The 23697-nt window shown below is 31.9% G+C and overlaps 1 protein-coding gene across 4 annotated transcripts in view; it reads left to right on the top strand.

The window, feature by feature from the left end:
* The window catches only part of LOC126879629 (uncharacterized), a 442662-nt gene that overhangs the window by 12105 nt on the left and 406860 nt on the right, over positions 1 to 23697 (top strand). For 3 of the 4 annotated variants that reach the window (XM_050642814.1, XM_050642813.1, XM_050642812.1), the window contains exon 2: positions 12519 to 12650. The exons of the other annotated variant lie outside the window; for it this stretch is intronic. In XM_050642814.1, coding sequence (XP_050498771.1) covers positions 12519 to 12650 — 132 coding nt within the window. The remainder of the gene's footprint in view (positions 1 to 12518; positions 12651 to 23697) is intronic. 4 annotated transcript variants of the gene reach the window in all.

Here is a 23697-nt window from a genome sequence, read left to right as displayed (position 1 = left end):
GTTGTGCGTTTTGATGATTTCCTCTATTATCTTTCTGAACGATGTTATACTCTTTTGACTTAGCCCAACTTGTTTGAATAAATCGATCTCCAATATTAAGGGTATTCATAAAAATATTGTGCATGCTCTTCTCCTTAATTTGTTTATAGTTAAATAAAAACATAAATTGTTTGTCCTATTACTTCCTTCTACAACTCTCCCATACTTCGGAATATTGTGCAAACGTTTCTGTAAAATACCCCTAGCACTCGCAACATGTGGCGGTATTACATTAAAACATATTATATTCTACGTGCAATATCCATACATGATACAGTTAAGGCGCTACAAACTACGTTTTTGAAGTTACGTCACTAATGTTCTCAGCAAGCGACGTGTATTCTCGCAATTTTCAGATTTTAAATCCCTTGTAACTCGAAAACTGTTAACTTCTCAGAAAAATGAGAAGATATCTTTTTTGTTTAGAAGAAGCCAAAAAACCTAAAGAATTACAGGGCAAAATAGGAGATTGTTGAAATAGAGCCTGCTGCATTGGCATTAAAATCGGATGGACGCGCATAATTAACAATTAAAAAACAACGGTCTAAATTGAAGTAAGACCCGATTACTACTCAGAATTTCAAAAATGAATGTTTAAACTTCACTTTAAGGACTTGCCAGCCTTAAATATAATAATTTAAATATGAGTTTTTACGCCTCGAAAATGTCTATCTTCGCATTTTTCACATTTTAGTTCACCTCTAACTCGAAAACTATCAACTTTTGAAAAAAATGACAAGATATTTTTCTTGCTTAGAATGACCAAAAAAACAAGAAAAAATATTTTCCTGGACAAAAAATGGTAATCTTGTGAATTTGTTTAGAAACATTTTTTTTTTAACAATTTTTGCCCAAAAATTTCGCTGGCACTCTTCTGATTTATTTAAAGGGGACATTTTTGAATAGGAATCCGCAAAGAAACCAAATCAGAATTTTTTTTCAGACGGAGCGGCCTCACAACACAGACTAATTACATATTATGTTTCTCCGTAACTAAATATTCCAGTTAGTAAGGAATTCATCTTATCTCACACTGACACTGAAAGATGGTAATAAAATTTTACGACCTCTTCCATTCACTGTCGACAAATCATGTAAAAGTGTATTACATTGCACAAATTTTGTTTATACACATAAACCTTTTAACACGTTGACGGACAGTGCGAATGCCTCAAATGTATAATCAAGTGTTGTGATACTATATGAATTTTGCAAAGTAGAATAGGGAAATTGCTAAATTTGTTTTAGCGCTTATAGATTATGGAAACAATATGTTTTTTGTAAACATGTGGACGACGGCCATGGATGTATCATATTTTATATGCATCTGTAGATGTAATAATAGGATTTTGATTTTAAATTCCGCAAAATATGTTTAAGCAAGGCGAAAACCTCGCGTTTCTTGGGAAAAATATTCCCATGAGATCTTTTTGCGTAATCAGTTTCATGAGATACCTCAGAATAAGACAAAAAAGGTTATAATAAAGATATTAAAAATGACTTAACAGAAAAAAATACTGAAAACTATTTCACTAACACCAAAACTAGTTCGTCTCTGTCTTGCTAAGAGAACCGTCGATTTATTGCATTTCGATTTAATGTCCACGATTCAGTTCCATAGTAAAGCACACTGTGTACATAACATTTAATTAGCCTTATTTTGAGGGCCAATATCAGATCTTTGCTGCATAAAATCTTTTTCATTTTCACGAAGTTGGCACGTGCTTTTTCAATTCTCTCTCTTATTTCTGCAGTCTAATCGTTATTTTCTGTGATTATCGTTCCCAAGTAAGTATATTTTTTTACTCTCTCAGACTGCTGGCCGCCTACCGTTAATATTTCATTTATATTGTTGTTCTTGCTATTTTTCATAAATTTTTTTTTTTGAGGTTAAGGGAGAGTCCGTATTCTCCATTACATATATCTTAATATTTTGTTCATTATTCTTTCTACGTCTTCCAAGTTGTCTGATATTATGACTGTATCGTCGGTATACCTAATGTTATTAATTAAATTTCCATTCACTTTTATGCCGACTGTCTCGTTTACCAAAGCTTCTTGTGTGATTTCTTCAGAATAAGAACTAAACAATAACGGCGACAGTATGTAACCTTGCCTGGCCCCTCTCCTTATCTCCATTTCTTCTGACACTTCTCCAAATTACACATTTGATCGTTGGCTGTAGTATAAATGGTATAGTTTATTACTAAAGTTATTATTATGGTATGGTTTATTACTAACGAGGAAGTTATAAATGCCTTAAATCGAATGAAAAATGGAAAATATAGAGACGACGGAATAACAAAAGAGATGATTAGAGATGGAGGTCAAACTACCTTGGAAGCAGTTAAAATCCTAATGAAGAAGTGCCTCTTTGATATTGCTATTCCAACCACTTGGCAAAATGCGCAGCTACTTTTACTACAAAATAAAGAAGGCAAACACAAACTCGAAAATTACAGACCAATAAGTCTGTTACCACATCCGTACAAACTGCTTACCACAATAATGACCAACAGACTATCAGATAAATTCGATAGTTACCAGCCTGTTGAACAAGCGGGATATCGCAAAGGTTATAGTACCGTAGAACACCTAGAACATATTTGAAATGGGACGTACGAAACAGGACGAAAGTGGAATATGTAACTGGAAGAATTGCGCAAATGAAATGGAACTGGATAGGACACGTGGCACGGCAAAACAACGAAAGGTGGACGAGAACATTGTACATTGGAGACCACGCGAGCATAGTAGTAGCAGAGGAAGACCACAAAAACGATGGCTAGATGACTTGGATGGAAAGAGCACAAAACAGAGAAGAGTGGAAAACTCATGGGAGGCCTTTGTCCAGGAGTGGATGCAAACAGGCTAAAGAAGAAGTTATTGTTTTCTTTAGGGACATTCACTTAACAAGCTACATGTTTTTATGGATTTGGCTGTCTCTAGAGGTGTATATTCTCGGGCTGAATACCGATAACCTTTTTCCAAGCACACAAACAATCCACATTGCTTTACTATATTTTTTGTTTTTGTTCTGTTAGTGTATCTTTGGTTGCCTATATAGATGTCATATAGGTGAACAAGGATTAGGATGAAGTTAGGTTAGGTCTGATCCGGGGAACCGGTACCGGGACAAGCGATGTAAGATGATCAAACTAAATAAAGATATCTTAATCAAGAGTACTTAATAGTCATTATTAAAGAACCCAACTAAACATGGTGGCAGCGGTGTTGAGTGCAGCACGTATATTTTAAGTATAAAACTATATTACCCATTAACCACTAGCACATGCCAAGAGTAGCAAAGCAAGGTTAAGGGGCAAGAAAATATTCTGCATTGTGGTCAATTGTGGTTGAAATCATACCCGACATAAAGTAACACTGAAAATGTCTACTAATACTACTCCTGATGCAAATACTCAAGGTATAGTAAGTCCAGCACCATTGAATGTTAACCCTCCGGATAAATTCAATTTTTTGGCCCCAGCAATTTGGCCTGCATGGAGGAAGAGGCTGGAACGCTACATGTCGGTATCAGGGCAGCTCCAAAAGACAGAAAAACAAAAAATAGATATCCTAGTGTACCTTATGGGAGAAGAATCCGAAGATATTTTGATACAATTTCAAAAAATTCCAGATACTTACGAGGAAGTTCTAAATGTATTTGACAAATATTTTATCCCTAGACGTAATATTATATATGAACGTTTCAAATTCAATTCTACAGTACAAAAACCAGGTGAAACCATTGACTTATTTATTACTAGCCTACATACCTTAGCAGAACATTGTAATTATGGGCAACTGAAGGAGGAATTGATCCGAGACCGTATCGTAGTAGGCATGCTGGACACAAAAACATCAGAAAGGTTACAGCTAAAAGAAACAGTTTTGATAGCAATTTCTGGCTTTTCTTCGTGTCTTATCAGATAAAACAATTGTTCCAGATATCGTTATCGCGTTTCCTTTTTTACTTCTTTATCGATGATTATTCTGCCGCGCCGTTTTCATTTTCTAATATTCCATACTCTTTCTCTTTCTGCTCTCAAAGAAACTGTTTATTAGATTTTTTTTTCTCATCTAATTTATACCGATCCAGATTAGCTCCATGTAACAGTTCTAGTTCTACTTGCATCAGACTAATCAATACGTTTATTTAAAGTGTCAACACATTTTTTCTTTTGTCTTCGCTAATATTTACTTATTTCTGTTGTTTTTGTACATAGAAGAAATCAATATAGATGTAAGATTTTTAAAATTGATTGTTATTATTTCTTTTATATTGATCCTTTTTTTATTTTTAATATGAAGGTGAAAATATTTTTTAACCTATCCTGAATTAATTTCAAAAGTGGTTATTTATTTAGGTACTCTTACTCCATATCTATTTAAATATCGTCCAATTGGTTTCCTTTAAATTTAGCTCACCACAAATGCAAAAAGTAATGAACAATGAAAATTTTAAAGATAAAATAATGATTTCAATTAAAATCTTTAATAAACATAAGTGCGACAAAAGAGAAACACCATGGATGGTAGTTATTAGAAAAACTATTTGACAAAAGTAGACTATTTATGCTCCAATTCAAAATATAGTCAAATACAAAGCTTCAGAGATACATGAAAAAATACAAATAAAAAAGACAACTTTATGTTACTTAAAAACATTAAAAAGCCAACTCGGGTTTAATCGAGACAAAAAGTACCGGCCCTAAATATATCAAAATCTAATACGGCCAAGGGGACTGACAATATTTCAAGAAAAGTAGTTAAATTAATTTCAGAAGGTCACGTTGATGCGTTATAAATAGACGTTATAGTAGGCTTATATCTGTATTATATTACCTACTAACTATAATACAATAACACGTTTTGTTGTACAAAGTAATTGATATGGCAACGCTGCTGGGATAAAGTTCTGTTTGACGCGATTCTAGCAGAAGGTACTGCTATCTATCGAACATAAATATTACCGATGTTGTAGATGGAGTCACTTCATGGCGGCACAAATTCACAGCGGCAATTCAAGATATAATTCTTGTTTAACGAGATTTTTCATATGTTTAGGAAAAAATATTCAACATTTTATTGCAAATATTTTCCACTCTTACAGTTTTATATATGTTGTTATTAAAATTTTGTCCGATTTCTTACCGGTAGCTTTATTATAAGCCAAAACATATTATTTTTTCCTATTGTGGCAAAACTGTAAGATCAAAAATTTTCAAAAAATTCATAAGTATTTCTTAGGATTATATCTTTATGCTGTAAGAAAATTAACAAAATTGTATGTTTGGTTTTCCCGCTTTATACTTGGAAAAAAAGAGTATTTTTGAGTTTTTTCGAAAACGAAAACATGAAGTTCGCTCAAAATTTGTCAAAATACTTCTAGTAATCACATACACCTTCTCAAATTTTTTAAAAATTTTTGAACTTCAAATTTTTTTTTGGGGGGGTTCAGATCAACCTTAAAGTTATATTGAATATATCACAATAGAAATGATTTAATAGCTCCATGTATCTATCCACTGGGTTGTGAATACCATAAGTTGTTCTGTGGAAATCTTGTGGAAAGGAATGTTGAAAACATTGTGGCAACGTAGAGCTTAGTTTGCAACATTAAAGTCAATCTGATTTAACAGGTTTGGACAATCAATCAAGTCATGTATGATATTATATAAAAATAATATAGAATAGAATAGAAATATTCTATTCTATTTATATATAAATATAGCACCTGACATATCACGACGGTTCTTGAGTGGGGGGTAAAGATAATTGTTGTTCGATAAGGGAATAATCATGATTTCTAATAGTACTGTGAACGTGGTAAGCACAATATCTCAAAAATTTATGCTGGACTCTGTCTAACGTATCAATATTATTATGAAAGTAGGGTGACCAAACAACTGAGCAGTATTCTAAAATAGTTCTAACTAAGAACAATACACTAATCTTGTAAGTCTGTCAAGTCATCTTGCAACAGCCTGCCAACATTAGGCATTTACTATTTAGGAAACAGGAAGTGATGTAGCTAACAAAGATATTAAATAGAAGTGGAGAAGTGTGGCCACCTTGAGGAACTCCAGATGTTACTGAAATACTGTCAGACAGATGACAACCTATCTTGACTCTTTGACTTCTACCATATGTAGAGTTTTTAACCCATTCAACAAACCTGTCATGAAAGCCTACATTAATTAATTTCCCCAAAAGTATTTGGTGATCAACACGATCAAATGCCTTGGAAAAATCTGTGTATATGGCATCTAGTTGTTTACAGTCTTCCATTTGAAATAATATATCAGATTGATAGCAAACCAAGTTTCTTGCAGTGGATCTTTTGCTATAAAAATGTTGAGATTCAGATATTAAGCCTTTACAGAACCAAGAAAGTTGCTTTGCTATAAGGCAGTCAAAGAGCTTAGGGATTGCAGGTTGGATACAAATGCTACGATAATTTTCAATGTTGTCTCTCTGACCATTTTTAAATATAGGAACAATATAACTTTCTTTCCATTAAGATGTTATATACTTTGTACCTGAGAGGGGTATATGTGTCGTGTAAAGTTACTCGATCTTCGATCTGTCGCCCGAGAAACGTCTGAAATCTTGGCAAATCACATTATGTCGATAATCAAAAAACCCGAAATAGAAAACAAGGTGGCTGCTTTCTGTGGTGATAATTGTGATACGAATTTTGGAAGGGAAACTGACGAGACACCAACGTCTATTTCAGGCTCAAGGAAGGTCTCACCATTAAAATAAAAAGCATTGGTTGCAGCGCACACATCGTTCACATATACAATCGAATATGCAGTTGATGGTCTTACAAACTTTTTTGTGAGACAGCTGGCGTCGAGTACAAAAAAAATTAGTGAAACATGGAAATACAAGATTTCTGTCTTGATTACCAGATGTGGAAAGGATCCTGCAGCTATACGAAGGCCTGAAATCTTATTTCCTCGCTCAACTAAACCCTCTCGCATTGCGACAATTCTTCACAACAGAAATTGGAGCACTTTACTTTTGGTTTGTGCTTGGACAGATAAATATATTCAACAAAACGATTTAGTCTATGAAGAAGATTAACTCAACTGCGACAGATGTATTAATTGAAAGATTCCATAAATGTTTAAAACTTCATGAGTGACGTTCACGCTTTCTATTGAGCGCTGCATTTCGTATTTAGAATTATTGTGGGAAAAGAGCTTCGACGGAGCCGAAGATTTTAAGTGGATCTGCTTGAAAAATGAGCTTAACTGGAGTTAAATCGAAAAAGCAGCAGAAAATATAAATAAAATGCAAAAACCTCAATCTAAAACCCAAATAATAATAATTGATGAGCTATTTTATGAAGTGTTATTGGCAAAAGGCTTCTTCCAAAATAAAAAAAAAACGTGTCAAATCCTTTATAAAAGGTATATATTTAAAATCCCTAAAAAGGGCTACATCACAATCACATAACTAGTTTTCGATTGGTTTACCAATCATCATCAGTGCTTACGTGAAATTTACATGCTAACCACCAAGGTATAATTTTACAAAAATATGTAGGTCAAAGCCCTGTACGAGTAATCCGTCAAGAAAACATCGGTTGAAAATGCTAACTTAAGCATGGATGTTTAAAGTATTTTTCATTAATATGCTCCAGGTAACATCTGAGCTGTGGTTTGACTTGTTCACATGGTGAAAGTATGGTAGCAAGTGATTTGTCCATGTGAACAAGTCAAACCACAGCTCAGATGTTACCTGGAGCATATTAATGAAAAATACTTTAAACATCCATGCTTAAGTTAGCATTTTCCGTGTCTCTGATTAAAATAAAGTTAGAACTTCAAAAATAATCAACATAAAAAATTGTATTAATTTAATAATTGAGATCAGTTAAAAATTTAGTTTTTATTTTTTAAATACGTTTCTGTATAAGCACCTATATAAAATTTGTTTGTTGAACTGTTCTATCATTGCTGTTTTTGTTAAACAGTGAGTAAATAAATTCATTTTCTCGAGAATGGGCGACTCTGGAGATAAATGCCGAAACAGGTCGATTTTTATTTTTAAATTATACTTATAGTAGGGGATACATATACTTACAAAGTATATTATATCATACTAGTGGTTATCCTTATCCATCTGGGCGTGATGACGTCCTCATTCGAAAGGTTATTCAATTCTCTATTCAGTATAAACTTTAACATAATTATTTATACAGGTTGCCCAAAAACATTTTTTTTAATTACTTTAATTAATTGAGACAAAAAGAAGATTGTATGTAATTTATTTAATGCAAAACACAGCTTCTTCCAAAATAAAAAAAAAACAAAAAACAGTCAAATCCTTTATAAAAGGTATATATTTAAAATCCCTAAAAAGGGCTACATCACAATCACATAACTAGTTTTCGATTGGTTTACCAATCATCATCAGTGCTTACGTGAAATTTACATGCTAACCACCAAGGTATAATTTTACAAAAATATGTGGGTCAAAGCCCTGTACAAGTAATCCGTCAAGAAAACATCGGTTGAAAATGCTAACTTAAGCATGGATGTTTAAAGTATTTTTCATTAATATGCTCCAGGTAACATCTGAGCTGTGGTTTGACTTGTTCACATGGTGAAAGTATGGCAGCAAATGATTTGTCCATGTGAACAAGTCAAACCACAGCTCAGATGTTACCTGGAGCATATTAATGAAAAATACTTTAAACATCCGTGCTTAAGTTAGCATTTTCAACCGATGTTTCCTTGACAGATTACTTGTACAGGGCTTTGACCCACATATTTTTGTAAAATTATATCTTGGTGGTTAGCATGTAAATTTCACGTAAGCACTGATGATGATTGGTAAACCAATCGAAAACTAGTTATGTGATTGTGATGTAGCCCTTTTTAGGGATTTTAAATAATATACCTTTTATAAAGGATTTTACTGTTTTTTTGTATTACATGGTATACAGTCAACTACAGGAAAACTTTTTTTCTTGTGGATTCTTCCAAAATTCTTTTACTGCGAGTAATTGGTCCAGCTATTCACCCATTTTCACAAGCAGCATATTGAGGTGTCAAATTAAAAAAAAGTTGTGGAGTTTGCTATGTGTCTACCCGGTACCTCAGCGCCAGTGGAAAGAATTTTTCACAGATGAAAAAATGTGGTCTGACGATCGGGGGAGGATGGAAGAATGCTTTGTGGAAGCCTTGTTTACGTAATTACGCTCGTAATTATGGTAAGCCTAATCATAAAGAATGTAATTAGTAAAAGTTGGAGAAAAAATATATTTTGTAGAGAAAGTAGAAACGTGGCTGATGGATAAAAAGGAGGGTTTTAAACAACTACCAGTTAAAGGTATTGAGGATTTCATACTTTTATATTTTCCGTGTCTCTGATTAAAATAAAGTTAGAACTTCAAAAATAATCAACATAAAAAATTGTATTAATTTAATAATTGAGATCAGTTAAAAATTTAGTTTTTATTTTTTAAATACGTTTCTGTATAAGCACCTATATAAAATTTGTTTGTTGAACTGTTCTATCATTGCTGTTTTTGTTAAACAGTGAGTAAATAAATTCATTTTCTCGAGAATGGGCGACTCTGGAGATAAATGCCGAAATAGGTCGATTTTTATTTTTAAATTATACTTATAGTAGGGGATACATATACTTACAAAGTATATTATATCATACTAGTGGTTATCCTTATCCATCTGGGCGTGATGACGTCCTCATTCGAAAGGTTATTCAATTCTCTATTCAGTATAAACTTTAACATAATTATTTATACAGGGTGCCCAAAAACATTTTTTTAATTACTTTAATTAATTGAGACAAAAAGAAGATTGTATGTAATTTATTTAATGCAAAACACAGTTTCCTGCTGTCAGAAAACAGAAAAAAAAATGTTAATTCGAAAAATAAACATTGCTTTTCGCTTAAATTAAATGTTCAAACTGCTAAGAGGCAGATGGGTTTAATATTGAATTTAAGCGAAAAACAATATTTATTTATCAAATAAACATTTTTTCCCGTTTTCGGACAACAGTAAAATGTATTTCTTATTAAATGAATTATATATATACATTCTTCTTTTTGTCTCAATTAATTTAATTAAAGAAATTTTTTTGGGCCCCCTGAAAATAGAGCATTGAATAACCTTTAGAATGAGCTATCACTTGACCACTATTCCCATTTAAAAAATCATCGATTACGTCATCACGCCCAGATGGATGACGTCACTAGTATGATATACAGCGTGTCTACTTGAGTTGGAAACATATGGGAAACTTTTTTATTATTAATTTTACGAAAAAAAGTTATTCTTTATAAAAAGTTCTGCATGCCCCAAAACCTAAGATTCAATTATCAGATATCAAATTTTCTCAATATTATACGAGGTATGTCAAAAAATATGAATTTCGGCTAAGGGTAAAGTACCTTTATTTCTCTCAATATCGAAAATTCTTATTATGAAAAGTTGTTTGGAAATAAAAACCAAGCTCAAATATGTAATTACATGCTTCTAATTGGAAAAAAATATTTTCCAAATTTTTCTCAAATTTATTGATACTAACTTCGTTTTTATTCATTACACATACGATAACTCTTTTATTATTACTTTTACGAAAAAAAGGTATTCTTTATAAAAATCTCTGTATGTCCTAAGACCGAAGATTCAACCAACAGATATGACATTTTATTAATTTTATACGAGTTATGTCAAAAAATATGAATTTCACTCAAGAGTAAAGTACCTTTATTTTTCACAATATTGAAAACGGTTATTAAAAAAGTTGTTTAGAATTAAAAACTATGTGTCAATATGCAATTACATCCTTCTAGTTGAAATACTGTGAAATATAAAGGTGCTATAATATTGAGCGAATTTCATATTTTTTGACACACCTCGTATAAAATTAATAAAAGTTGATATATCATGGTTGTGTCTTAGATTTTAGACCATGCAAAGTTTTTTATGAAGAATAACTTTTTTTCGTAAAATGAATAATAAACGAGTTATGATATTTGTAATAATTAAAAACGATGTTGGGTATCCATAAATTTGAGAAAAATATTTTTTTTCAATAAGAAGCATGTAATTGCATATTTCATCTTAGTTTTTAATTCCAAACAACTTTTTATCATAAGAATTTTCGATATTGAGAGAAATAAAGGTACTTTACCCTTAGCCGAAATTCATATTTTTTGACATACCTCGTATAATATTGAGAAAATTTGATATCTGATAATTGAATCTTAGGTTTTGGGGCATGCAGAACTTTTTATAAAGAATATCTTTTTTTCGTAAAATTAATAATAAAAAAGTTTCCCATATGTTTCCAACTCAAGTAGACACGCTGTATATGCCAAAAAATTATAATTTAAAAATAAAAATCTACCTGTTTCGGTATTGATCTCCAGAGTTGCCCATTCACGAGAAAATGAATTTATTCCAACTCAAACGTCCTCACTGTCTAGCCCTTTTATAGTTATTTATGATATAAGTGTTAAACGTACACGTTTAAGGCACGCATGTGAAAGTTTGTAAAGCACACGAGTGCCTTAAAAATGTACTTTTTAACACGCATATCATACAATATTTTTTCTACAAACGTAATTACAGGACAATATCTACAAAAACTTTTACTTGAACTTGACTGACATTCCATTTTTATATTTTTTTTTTGACATTACATCAAAATTGCCTATACGGTCAATACGAATTGCAGTTCCATAAAAATTTTAAAGCACTAGTGCCTTAAAGTAGCATTTTTAACGCTCGTATGGAGTGCTAAAAATTGCATTTTTAACACGGTTGTAGAAAATAGTTATTTATGATATAAAAGTGTTAAAAATACAATTTTAAGGCACGCATGTGAAGGTGCAGAATGAGCGAAGCGAATTCTGCAATTAACATGAGTGCTTTAAAAATGTAAATTTAACACGTATATCATACAATATTTTTTCTACAAACGTCTTGTAGGTATATCAACAATTATAATTTGTTCATTCTCAATTACAGGACAATACCTACAAAAACTTTTACTTGAACTTGACTGACATTCAAACTGACTGATTTTTTCTTGACATTACATCAAAACTGCCTATACTGTCAATATGTAAATCATAACAACTATAAATAACATCTACTTTTATTGTTGCCAAAATGCAATAATAAAGTTTAAATTAAATTTTAAAAAATATTCTAAAAAAACCTTTTTTAAATTGCGCAAGTTGTACTGTTAATATTAATGTTAATAAATAGAATATAAAAAATATTTTGAAGTTTGTTTTCAACATTTGACATTTCAATTTTAACTGCAGTGCCTTAAAATTTTTAAAGCACTAGTGCTTTACAGTAACATTTTTAACGCTCCTATGGAGTGCTAAAAGTTGCATTTTTAACACGTTTGTAGAAAAAAATATTTTATCTTTAAATGCATTTTACTTTCCAAATTGTTTGTTTATTTTTATTATAGGGAAGATTGGCATGGTCTTGATGGTATGGTCACACAAAAGAACCCAGATGAGAATGTAAACCATCTTCCATCAGCAACTACTTGTATAGTTGATGGCGTTAATGGTGGCGATCACTCGAACCCAAATAAAAGGTTAGAACTTAATACATTTGAAGTTATTATATTTATACTTTTTGAAATACATTTATAGTATGATACAATTGATCCAAACGATGGCATAACCCAGACATCCAAAGTGAAAGATATCCTTCAACACCAAATTGATCTATATGGTCCACATAATGTTCAGAAAAAAGTCACACCATTTTGAGCGTCATGTTTGGGGGGGGGGGGAGAAATCGGTAAATTCGTAGTTTTTTTACGTTTTTCGTCAATATTTCTAAAACCATGCGGTTTAGCTTAAACAACTTTCTGTACAAAAATGTTCCACATTATGTTTGAAATAAAAAAGGTTCTATGCATAATCCTTGTAAAATGAAGGGTTCCAAAGTTACGGAGGTTGTATAGTATAATTGGTCCAAAAAAAGGCCTTACCCAGACATCCAAAGTAAAAGTTTTCCTCCAACACCAAATTGTTCTATATGGTCCACCTATTGTTCAGTAAAAAGTTACACCATTTTGAGCGTCCGGTTTGGGGGGAGATGGGGAAAAGTCGGTAAATTAGTAGTTTTTTTACGTTTTTCGTCAATATTTCTAAAACTATGGTTTAGCGTAAACAATGTTCTATACAAAAGTGTTTTGCATAGAATGCAAAACAAAAACGGTCCTATACATAATTGTTATAAAATCAACGGTTCCAGAGTTACGGAGGGTGAAAAGTGGAGGTTTTCAATACTTTTTATATTTTTTGGGCAATTGATGATGATTTTGGGTGGTGAGGTTGACGTTTCTTCAAGGGCTTATCACTAACATGCCATCGGCCATAAAATAGCAAATTATATTTACAAAACACAATCCTGTTAAAGAAAATTTCTTTCATCAGTAATAATATTATAAATTGCCCAAAAAATATAAAAAGTATCGAACACCTCCACTTTTTATCCTCCCAAACTCTGGAACCGTTGATTTTATAACAATTTATGAATAGAATCTTTTTTGTTTTAAATTTTATGTAGAACATTTTTGTATAGAACATTGTTTACGCTAAAGCATAGTTTAAAAAATATTGACGAAAAACGTAAAAAAACTACTAATTTACCGACTTCTTCCCCATCTCCCCCCCAAACCGGACTCTCAAAATGGTGTAACTTTTTATTACTGAACAATATGTGGACCATAAAGAACAATTCAGTGTTGGAGGAAAACTTTTATTTTGGATGACGGGGTTAGGCCTTTTTTTGGACGAGTTATACTTTACTACTTACCTGAGTAACTTTGGAACCGTTTGTTTTAGAAGGATTATGCATAGGACCTTTTTTGTTTAAAATTTAACGTAGAACATTTTTGTATAGAACATTGTTCACGCTAAACCGCATAGTTTTGGAAATATTGACGATAAACGTAAAAAACTCTTAATTTACTGACTTCTCCCCCACCTCCCCCCCCCCAAACCCGACGCTCAAAATGGTGTGACTTAACTTTCACTTTGGATGTCTGGGTAATAACTTTCACTTTGGATGTCTGGGTTTGTGTCTATGTAGTTATACCATACTATTTGAGATTTGAACAGAGGAGGCTCAGAATATATAAAACTAATTTATTTAATCAAGCTAGAAGTCAATCATTTACAATTTATTCATTAAAAAAAATAGAAAAAGTTATCCGCTGTACAGCGGCAACTCAACACTCGGGTTCTGAAACTCATAAAGCAAGCATATGTTTTATATTATCGAAAATTATTGTTTTCAAAATCGCAAATAAATTCATGGATCTGGTGGTCATTTAAAAAGCAGTCGAAGTGAGGGGATGCATCGAAATAAGTATAAGTTTAAAAGACAATTTAACGATAATCAGTTCACTGCAGAAAACAATTCTGAATTACCCAGTATCTCGGCAGAGAATTAATATCTAATGATTCATTGCATGCACCGTATGGGAATAAAAATTGAAGAAATAGCAACGAGGTGGTCGGTAATCTCGACGGAGCTATAAGGCGGGTTGACATTACTAGTGAATAACGAACGTGGCTCACGGTTACGTAGTTTGCCCGTGCTATTGTTAGATATTTTATTATCTACTTTCAAACTCTAGCAGTACATTTGTATTTATGCAATACATAGCAATACAAATAATGTACTGCTCGAGTTTGAAAATAGATAATAAAATATCTAACAATAGCACGGGGAAACTCCGTAAGCGTGAGCCACGTTCGTTATTCACTAATAATGTCAACCCGCCTATACTGACAATTTTTACAAGACAATACTCGCATTCAGGAGACAAAAAAGTGAGGGAGTAGTTCCCGATGGAGCGGTTAACAGTTGTGTTTCGTCGTGTGAACGCTTCGCTCCCTAAACTCGTGACAGCCTATCATTTTCTGATATACAGGGTAGCGAGAAAGTGTGGAAACACGGTAATTTCTCGGAAACCGCTTGAGCTATTGTTATAAATTTTGGTGGGTAAGGGTATTCTAATACGGCGGATATTATAGTGGTTACATTGTTGTCAAATCTTTCGTTTTTCTGGAAATCTAATGAACTTTCTTATTTTAAATGGAACACCCTGTATATTTTTTGCGTTTTGAAGTCCCTAAGAAATGCTGATTATTTTTCATGTTATGTTCCCTATACCTAAATGCCATAATTTCGGAGTTATTGCTACATTTATTTAAAAAAAAATTCTTAACAAATTACTTATACAAATTTATTTTTTTGAACAGGGTAGATATTATTTTAGGTTCTTTGAGTTATTGGGAACAAAAAAGGTCTTTTGTAATTTTCCTCAAAAGTTAATCCTTTCCGAGTTATAAACAATTTAAAACTGAAAAAAAAAATCGAAAAATGACGATTTTCTGGGTTCAAAAACATAAGTAAAAAATATTATTTTTGAAACTATGAATTCAAGTTCAAATTTTATTTTATCAGATGCCGATAAGTGATTTGGTCTTATTTTATTCTAAAAAATTATTTTTTAGTTGTTAATGATGCGCGAAAGCCCGTCCCCTCATATGAGCTTTATTAACAATAAAAAAAAAAACAATGTTTTAGAATAAAATATGCCAAAAATTATTATAGGGATCTGATAGAAAAAGGTTTGAGCTTGAATTTAGGTATTTCATAATTTTAAAAATGATTTTTTTACTTGTGTTTTTGAACCTTTAAAATCGTCATTTTTCGATTTTTTCAGTTTTAAATTGTTTATAACTCGGAAACGATTAACTTTTGAGAAAAATTACAAAGAGCCTTTTTTGTTCCCAATGATCCAAAGAACCCAAAATAATGTCTACTTGGGCCGAAATAATTGATTTTTATAAATTGTTAAAATGTTTTTTTTTTATAAATGTAGCAATAACTCCGAAATTATGGCATTTAGGTATAGGGAACATAACATTAAAAATAATCAGTATTTATTAAGGACTTCAAAACGCACAAAAATATACAGGGTGTTCCATTTAAAATAAAAAAGTTCATTAGATTTCCAGAAAAACGGAATATTTGACAACAATGTAATTACCACTATATTATCGGCCGGATTAGGACACCCCTACCCACCAAAATTTATAACAATAGCTCAAGCGGTTTCCGAGAAATTACCGTGTTTCCATACTTTCTCGCTACCCTGTATGTGAAGTTATAAGTACACTTGCCACTTGTTTTTTACTTCATAATTATGGTCAAAGACCATGGATTGTTTACCGTCTGCGCTATTTTCCAATTGATAATTAGTACGTGACTCCATCTTTCAACAAGTCTATTGGCAAATTCACAAAAGTAGCATACGTTGGACGGAGGTAGCGGAATTAAAATGAGCTCACTGTAATGGCGACCGTTCCGTAATAGGTTCCGCAACTAGGGCCACATTCAGAGAACGAATTCCCAAGTTGCGGAACCGCTCCGTCACTTTTTCGTTTCCTGATTCCTGAATGCGATAATAGTCCAGGAAGTGAAGCTTTTCACCTCGCAATTTTTACAGTGTCGATAGATTTGCTTGTTAATTTGAGAAGAAGTAGAGGATAATCCAAGGATCAAAATCTATATGATGACGAAAGGCGCTTTTATCATGGGGGTGGTTACCACCCCATCTCGGGGGTGGAAATTTTTTAGTATATTTTGACCTCAAAAGTTGATAAAAACATTCATTCTAAGCAAAAAATGTTCTAGACATTTTTTTGATAAAATTAATAGTTTTCGATTTATTTGCTATCGAAAGTGTTAGTTTTATATCGAAAAAATCAATGTTTTTCGATATAATTATGTACTCATTTACAATTCACTCAATTTTTGCCGTAGAAACATTTTTTTTGAAACCAAGTTCTTGGGAATGAAATAACCTACAATTTCATATTTAAACATTTTTTCGTATCTCTGATGCTAAACTTTCTATTCTGAAGAAAATCGCATTTTTACCAAACTACAAAAATTCGTTATTCGCTTTTAACTCCAGTTTTTTTAAAAACTAATCCTTCTAAGCCAGCCAAACTTCTAAAATATATTAATAATACATAAATAAGGCCACTGACTAAAAACACCGGTAACTTACATTATTATGCTTCCAATTGGATTTTTTAACCATAACTTTTTTATTTTGTATCTTAGAAAGTTTGGTAAAAAAGAATTTTGTAGGTTTTTACAAGATCTATAAGGCTACTAATATTAAATCCTTTTAAAATCCTCAGTCGCAAAAAGAGGTGACTTTGAAAGGGTTGGTAAAGGTGGTTTTTGCATGTTATTACAAGTTTTAATTGTCAATAGCTCACTCAATCTTTGCCGTAGAAAAATTTTTGCAAACCATGTTCTTGGGAATTAAATAAGCTACAATTTCGTACTTGAATATTTTTTCGTATCTCTGATGTTAAGCTTTCTATTCTGAAGAAAAGAGCAGTTTTTACCAAACTACAAAAATTCGATATTCACTTTTAACTCCATTTTTTTTAAACTAATCATTCTAAGCCGGTCAAACTTCTAGAACCTATTAATATTACCAAAATAAAGAAGACCAAATAAGGTCAGTGACCAATTTTAATTAGGGTGGTGATTAGGATATGTTGTTTCCGATCACTTTTTCGCTGAAAAAATAGGGACTGATATTATTTTCATTATAAGTCACTTAATTTTTGAGCTACCGAGTTTTTTTATTTCTGGAGGTAGATATTTAGACCAGGACGGATCTGTTTTGAGGTGGATGTAAGAGGTGGCATTCGGATTTTTGCAGATAAAGTTAGGTGACAACTTCAATAATTATAATTGACTTATGCTCCTTCTCAAATATGACCGGAACATTAATAAAAAAATTAAAATATTTAAAAATTTCGAAAAACATAGAATTTTTTTTTACTTTCTTTGCTTATAATTTTAAAACGATTATTTTGGAACAAAGTCATACAGAAATAAAATAAAGATAATTAAATTTTGTATGATATACGACTGGTTAAAAATGTCTTAAATTATTACCATTTCTGCAAAATAGCAATAAATACAAAATAAGGGAGCAAAATAAGCCTGTTTTTGTTCAATGTTTTTCAACCACTTTGCTTGCACTTAGAACCTTCGTAATTCGCATAAAAAATTCTTATAACATACTTAAACCGTCCACCAAATTAAAATTTACCTAATAGATTTTGCATAATAATTTTGCAATCTAAATTTTTTATATATATATATGATCGGTTTAGAACGTCTTGCGGCGTTGTCCGATTCCCAAATTCCATTCCTTCCTATTTTGCCACAGGTCATCCCTGAGGTCTCGCGCGCTCATCGCTTTCCGGATGCCGGTGGTCCAATTAACTTTCGGTCTCCCTCGCTTCCGATGTTCAGGAGGTTGCCATTCCAGACATTGTTTTGGAAGTCTCTCGTCATTCATTCTGTTTACGTGTCCATACCAGATCAGTTGTCTTCTCTCTATATCTTTCATTATTGTTCCTTCTATTCCCATTCGATGTTTAATGTCTTCATTTCTGATATGTTCTCTTCTGGATATACGTAATGACCTTCTGATTGCATCCATTTCCACTACTTCAATTTTGTTTTTGTTTTTTTTTTTCTGTAAGCCTCCAAGTTTCAGCATCATATAATAAACTACTCTTAATCATAGTTTCGTAGATATTAAATTTTCTCTTATTCGATATTTGAGTACTCCAAAGAATATTATTGAGACATCGGATTGCTCTTTTTGCTTGTATAATTCTGGAAGTAATTTCTTTGTCATCAGTTCCAGTTTTATCAAATGTTACTCCTAGATATTTATAATCTTGGCAGGCTTTAATTTTTTGATTATTTTCCATAGTAAGATGAATATCGTTCTCTTCTGAACCAACACATAAGTACTTTGTTTTATCTATATTGACGTCCAATCCCCATCTTGAATATTCCTCGACCAACTTACGCATCATGTATTCTATGTCTTCCCTGTCGTTTGCTATTACGACCTGGTCGTCCGCGAACTGGAGCGTGTAGAGGCATGTATTGTTTAGCTCGATACCCATTCCATTTACTTTCCTCTTCCAACCTTTAAGTGCTGCTGCAACGTAGATTTTAAACAGGGTCGGAGATATGCAACATCCTTGTCTAAGCCCCTTAGTTACTGGAAAGCTGTTAGTAAGTGAGTTTCCTATCTTTACTCGTGAACGTGATCCTGCATATAGATTTTTTAATGCATTGGTGAGAGTGTAGCTTACTGGTGAAGCATGTAGAACTTCCCACATCTTATTTAAGGGTATGTTATCATAAGCTTTTTGTAAGTCAACGAATGTCAGGTGCACTTCTCTGTTTCTGGCTGTTTTTTTCTCTATAATTTGTTTTAAACTAAATACGTTGTCTGTACAGGAGCGGCCAGCTCTAAAGCCCCCTTGTTCTTCTTCTTCATATTGGCTATATTCGGACTCTATTAGGTCTCTCAGTATTCTACCATACAGTCTACTGAGTGTGCTGGTCACCGAAATTCCCCTGTAGTTTTCGCAATTTCGCTTATCTCCTTTCTTATGGATGGATGAGATATAAGCCATTTTCCATTCATGAGGCACTGGATGTCCATTTAAGAATTCGACGAAGACTTTTGTTAGCATTCGAAATAGCTTAGCTGTTCCATTTTTAATCAGTTCTGCTGGAATACCTTCTGGACCGCAAGCTTTACCATTCTTTAAGCTTCTCACCGCTTTTATCAGACTTTCTACGTCGATATTTAATGTTCTCCTTCTATTTCTATACCTGGTGTAGCTATATTTTCTAGATATTCGCCTCGTTCTTCTGTTAACAATTTTTTATAGTGGTCCATCCATTTTTGTGACTGTATACAGTGTATGGGTACTTTTTCTTTATCATTCTTTTTTACGGAATTTATAAATCTCCAAGCTTCTGTGGTTTTCCTGCCACCTATATAAGTGTTTATCTCCATACATTTGCGATCCCATAAATCGTTTTTCTCCTTTATAACAGTGTTTCGCACTGCTCGCTTTATTCTGTTGTACTCTATTCGATCTTCGTAATTTTTAGTATTTAACCATTTTTGGTAAAGCTTCTTCTTGGTCAAAACTAGTTCTTCTATTTCCTCGTTCCATCAGAGTTTATTGCTTGGTTTGGTTTTTGGTTGTTCTCCTAACACTTCTTTGGCACTTTTCTGCATTGCCCATAGCATGTTTTGATATAGTTCTGTTGTGTTTTCTAAATGCTCATTGAGATTTTGATCTAGTCTTCTTTGATACAGCTCTTTAGTACTTTCATGAATAAAGCTTTGAAGGTTATACTTAGGTTCTTTTATTTCTTCTAGTTGTTCTTCGATTTGATGTTCATTGCTTGTAATATAGGGAACTACAATCTTGCTTTTAACTAGAAAGTGATCAGAGTCGCAGCTTGCTCCTCTCATGACTCTAACATCATTTATTTTTAGCTCTGAAACTTGTTTCACAATGATGTAGTCGATGATTGATTTTAGATTAAGGGTTGGTTACGTCCACGTAAATTTGTGTATATCTTTGTGTTTAAAGAAACCATTGGCAATTTTTAGTCTGTTGTTTTGACATACATAAATTAGTCTATTCCCATTATCGTTGCACGTATCTTCTCCGTAGAGGCCTACAATCTCACTATTGTTTTGGTGTCCAGTTCTGCTATTGAAATCACCAAATCTAAATTTTTTAAAAAAAGTTTAAATTTTTTAAAGACTTTCTGAACAAAAAGTAGACCACTTAAAAGGTTGCTAATTTTTTAACATATAAACAGGTGCTCTATCTATCTAATACACCTTACAGAATTAAAATCGGATTATTTAAGCAGCCTCACCAATGTTTCAAAGTTATAAACAATTTTTCGGCTTATAATCAAATTAACAAATTAGTTTTGTAGCCGGGGGGGGGGGGGGGGCTGCTTTATTTAATGGACTTACCCAAGCCTTTTTTATGTATTGACCCGTAGAACACAAATTTTTATTTTTTGGTTTTTTGGGTAACAGTTGATCCGGTTGTCGATAAGATTGTTGTAAACAAAGAACTTGAGGAATTACATAAGGTTGCATAATTTTCGAGATAAACGCGGTTGAACTTTCAAAAAATCGAAAAATTGCAATTTTTGAACCCGAATAACTTTTGATTAAAAAATAAAATAGCAATTCTGCAAATAGCATTTGAAAGTTTAAGTCAAATTATACCGGTTTTGATTATTTGCATTGATAAAATTTAATTTTTTTATTGTTAAACAAAGCTATTTGTTTATAAGCCAAAAAACTGTTTATAATTTTAAGACATTGCTGAGGCCGCTTAAATAATCCGATCTTAATTCTCTAAAGTCTAAAGTGTATTAGATAGGTAGAGCGCCCCTTTATCTGTAAAAAAATTAGCCAACTTTTAAATAGTATACTTTTTGTTCAGAAAGTTTTTAAAAAATTTGAACTTTTTATGAAATTTTCAAAAATGAAATTTTTGAAAAAAATTTAGATTGCAAATTTATTATGCAAAATCTATTAGGTCGATTTTAATGAAATTTGGTAGACGGCTTAAGTATGCTATAAGAATTTTCTAAGCGAATTACTAAGGTTCTAAGTACCACCGAAGTGGTTAAAAAACTTTGAATAACAACAGGCTTATTTTGCCCCCTTATTTTGTATATATTGCAGAAAGGGTAATACCTACTCTAAGACATTTTTAAGCAGTCGTAGATCATACAAAATTCAATTATATTTATTTTATTTCTCTACGACTTTGTTCCAAAACGAATCGTTTTAAAGTTATAAGCAAAGAAAGTAGAAAAAATCGATGTTTTTCGAAATTTTTAAATATTTTAATTTTTTTATTAATGTTCCCGGCATATTTGAGAAGGAGCATAAGTCAATTATAATTATTGAAGTTGTCAACTAACTTTATCTTCAAAAATCCGAATGCTCACATCTCACATCCAAAAATAGATGTTTTTTCACAGATCAGACCTGCTCTAATTTTTAAATACTTTAAATTAGTTTCAACAAGTTATCCTCGAAAAATGCATAGTTTTCCCGTCTTTTGAATTTGAAACTACAATATTTAGCATTTGACGAAGAAGGGCCAACATATAATAAAGTATAGCTCGATTACTATTACTCCATTAAAATGTTACATTTTTTAAGCCGTACCTTGCATTTGTTAGAGGAGTCAATTTTATTTCTTTAATGTGTAGGGGGATCAGTAGAAGCTTAAGTTCAAGTTTTTGGGGTCGCCACCCTTGTCCCCCGGCCGCCATCTTGGAAATGGTGTGCAAAGGGGTTTCGCGCTATATCTCGTAAACTACCAACCCTACGTAAAATCTAATTAAACATAAAATGTAGAAAATTAAATTTTATACAATTTTATTTCTATTACTTTTTATCGTCAAGTGACCAACAAAAAAGATATAAACAAAAATATGTAAAACATTTTTAACAAGTTTCCTTTTGGAGGTTATAACTTTTTTCAGTTCATTTTAAAATAAAATAACATTATAGCAGTTTTGTAGAGGGTTTTTCAGCGAACAATTTCCACTGTAAATTTGTTTAATTCTATTTATTTGTATAGGTGTTAAAGCGCTCCAAACTTGACCAGATTCTCGAATGCTCATAGGGATATAATAAAAACAAAAGTTAAGTTTACTTTTCTATCTATATATTTTTTATTCATACAATTTATTATGATTTTAACATTCCTATGCTATTAATAATCTGTTTTTGACCTTTCTCCCCACTATAAAACTTATAACCCGAAGCATATATAGAAACGGCCCAAGAAGTGGTTTGAGGAAAAATTCGCCGATTCAGAAGAAGAATGACGCAACCGCATATTGCAAAATTCTTAAGAAGAGCAAAAAACGAATTTTTGTTATTAAAATCATAAAGTATAATCAAAATTAGCCATTCACCACACCGTGGTCAGGATCTCGAGATATAAGCGTTTTTTGGGGTGTGCCGCTTGTTTATGAAGTAACGTAACTTTTTCCTTTTGTATATTTTGACTTAAAGTTTTCCAAAAAAACTTCTTCATGAATTATACTTTATTGTTGTGTTGGTTAAAATTATAAACTAAAAAGTTTGTCACTCAACTTTTTTAAGTAAACATGAAACTAACGACATATGATGACAAAATGTTTAAAAACTAACAACTCCTTTTTTAATGTGTTTAAATATTTAGGACAAATCCCATTGTTATCTACATACTTCAGAGATTAAACAGTAAAATTTTCAAAAAGAAATATTTACAGCGACCAAAGATACAGCGAGGTAAATTTGAAAAATCATCAAAATTGATTTTCGGCATTTTTGTATAAAATTTGATTTTTGAACGTGTTCCACCAAATCTAGATAAAAATAAACTTCATATTCGGATTCAGCGACCTCGAAAACATAAAAATAGACCAAAATTGGTCATTCACCTTAAATTTGATTTTTGTGGTCGGCATAAAGATTGCTACCGCTCGACTAATATATAGATAGAAAAGTATTTTTTTTATTGTATTCCTATGAGAATTCGAGAATCTGGTCAAGATTGGAGCGCTGTAAAACCTAGATAATAATTAAAATTAAACAATTTTATAGCAAAAATTGTTCATTGAAAAATCCTCTACAAAATCGCTATGATGATATTTTATTG

Source organism: Diabrotica virgifera, chromosome 2 (assembly GCF_917563875.1).
Source record: "Diabrotica virgifera virgifera chromosome 2, PGI_DIABVI_V3a".
In the NCBI taxonomy this organism is placed as follows: Eukaryota; Metazoa; Arthropoda; class Insecta; order Coleoptera; family Chrysomelidae; genus Diabrotica; species Diabrotica virgifera.
This window is presented reverse-complemented; position numbering and strand designations above follow the sequence as displayed.